The 1,636-nt window shown below is 33.1% G+C and overlaps 1 protein-coding gene across 1 annotated transcript; it reads right to left on the bottom strand.

Annotated features, from left to right (window-relative positions):
- Positions 1–237: 237 nt before the first annotated feature.
- On the bottom strand, positions 238–953 carry LOC115562071 (neo-calmodulin). The gene has a single exon (XM_030382817.2). The coding sequence runs from the start codon at positions 849–851 to the stop codon at positions 399–401; it is 453 nt and encodes a 150-aa protein (XP_030238677.1). The 5' UTR covers positions 852–953; the 3' UTR covers positions 238–398.
- Between the last annotated feature and the right edge of the window lie 683 nt (positions 954–1,636).

The following is a 1,636-nucleotide window of genomic DNA, read 5'->3' as shown; positions in this document are numbered from 1 at the left end:
ATTAAGTTTAATAATTACAACTGCATTTAATTCACAAACATTTTCAATGCTGCCTCTAATTTGTGCCAGCTAAAATATAATTTAATGTCGCATACAAAACATTAGCTAAAATAAAACTTTTTAAATTAACTCTATAAACTTGATAAAAAGTAAAAAAATAAATAAATAAATAAAATTCAAAGAGTAATCCCAAAAAATAATTAGCATGACGATATATCGAGGAAAATACATACAAAATTTATTATGAAATTTATAATAAAATATCTTTTATTGGAGTCAAACTGTTAAATTTTAAACTGTATTAATTTTGAAAATATTTGAAATGTCCAAAGGTATTTTGTCCGATTAGTAAAAATTTAATAGGGGGCTTATGATCGCTGATTTGTGGCTGTTGGGCTCTACTTGGAGGTCATCATTTGTACAAACTCCTCGTAGCTGATCTTGCCGTCGGCATCGACATCATGCACGCGAATCATTTCCTCGCACTCGTCATCCTGCATTAGGATATCCAGATCCAGCATAACGCGCCGTAGCTGTTCAGGACCTATAAAGCCGGTGTTATCTCTGTCAAAGACGCGGAATGCCTCACGAATATCATCCTCGTCGGGATCAAATGTCATGCGCATCGTCATCGACTGCAGGAAGTTATCAAAGTCAATGAATCCGTTGCCATCCAAGTCCATCTCGTTAATCATCGACTGCAGCTCCTTCTCGGTAGCAGATTTTCCCAGAGCAGTGACCACCGTATCCAAATCCCTAATGGTGACACTTCTGCTCTCGTCCTTGACTAAAATGGCAAAGCCCCGCCTAAATTCGAACAACTCCTCTTCTGAGTACTCCATTGAAGACATGAATTAAAATTTAGTTACTTTGTTAATTTGTGTTCAAAATTATTTACTAAACTAGTCCGATGTGCGTATAATTCGAGTGTAAAGCATAAACTGAGCTACAAAACAGGTCAAGTCATTCAATATTCATGGCCTGCTCAGGCTTTCATTTTAATCACATTTTTAATGGGCTAGTTTACACGCGGAATATATGGGTAGACAGTTTAGTCAGAGATGAAAATGTTCTGAGAGCTCTTTAAAATGCATTAAACAATCTATTTTTGGCTATCAGCCGTGTAATATCCTCTGTAATAGTCTCTGAGATATCGTCTTAGTAAGGATTTATAAGGGTGAAAGGCTTGCTAGTAAGCAATGAATGACTCTCTCCAAAATCTACTCAAATCGCCTTATAAAGTCTTAGGTAAGAAGAAAAAGCACATTTAATATTTAAATCGTTAAAAAATGGAACATTGCAAAAATGGCTGCTTGTGTCCCATGATGAAATATATTTATTAATTAATAGAGTTTTTGTTTACAAGTTTTGAATTACTTAAAAGAGGCCTATTGGCTCTAGGAATATAAATTAAAAATATACTTAGCTGAAATCGTTTGGCTTAGGACACATTATTAGAATTATTTTAATGTGCTGAGGTGTACATAACTCATCAGAATTTTCAGATTGAACATATTTGTAAAAATTAATAATCACCATATACATAAGTATTGACAGTTCCGGATAAATCTATCTATTAGATAAAACATATTTTAAATATTAACATAATTTTAATTTTAAATTATTTTAGCTACAA

Source organism: Drosophila navojoa, chromosome 3 (assembly GCF_054131105.1).
Source record: "Drosophila navojoa isolate 15081-1374.11 chromosome 3, UAZ_NAV_1.0, whole genome shotgun sequence".
Classification (NCBI taxonomy): Eukaryota; Metazoa; Arthropoda; class Insecta; order Diptera; family Drosophilidae; genus Drosophila; species Drosophila navojoa.
Note: the sequence above shows the minus strand (reverse complement) of the source record. Positions and strands in the feature narration are given on the sequence as shown.

Bases quoted from the DNA above. Each gene is read 5' to 3' on its own strand.
- LOC115562071 (XM_030382817.2), bottom strand. From the start codon at position 851: ATGTCTTCAATGGAGTACTCAGAAGAGGAGTTGTTCGAATTTAGGCGG.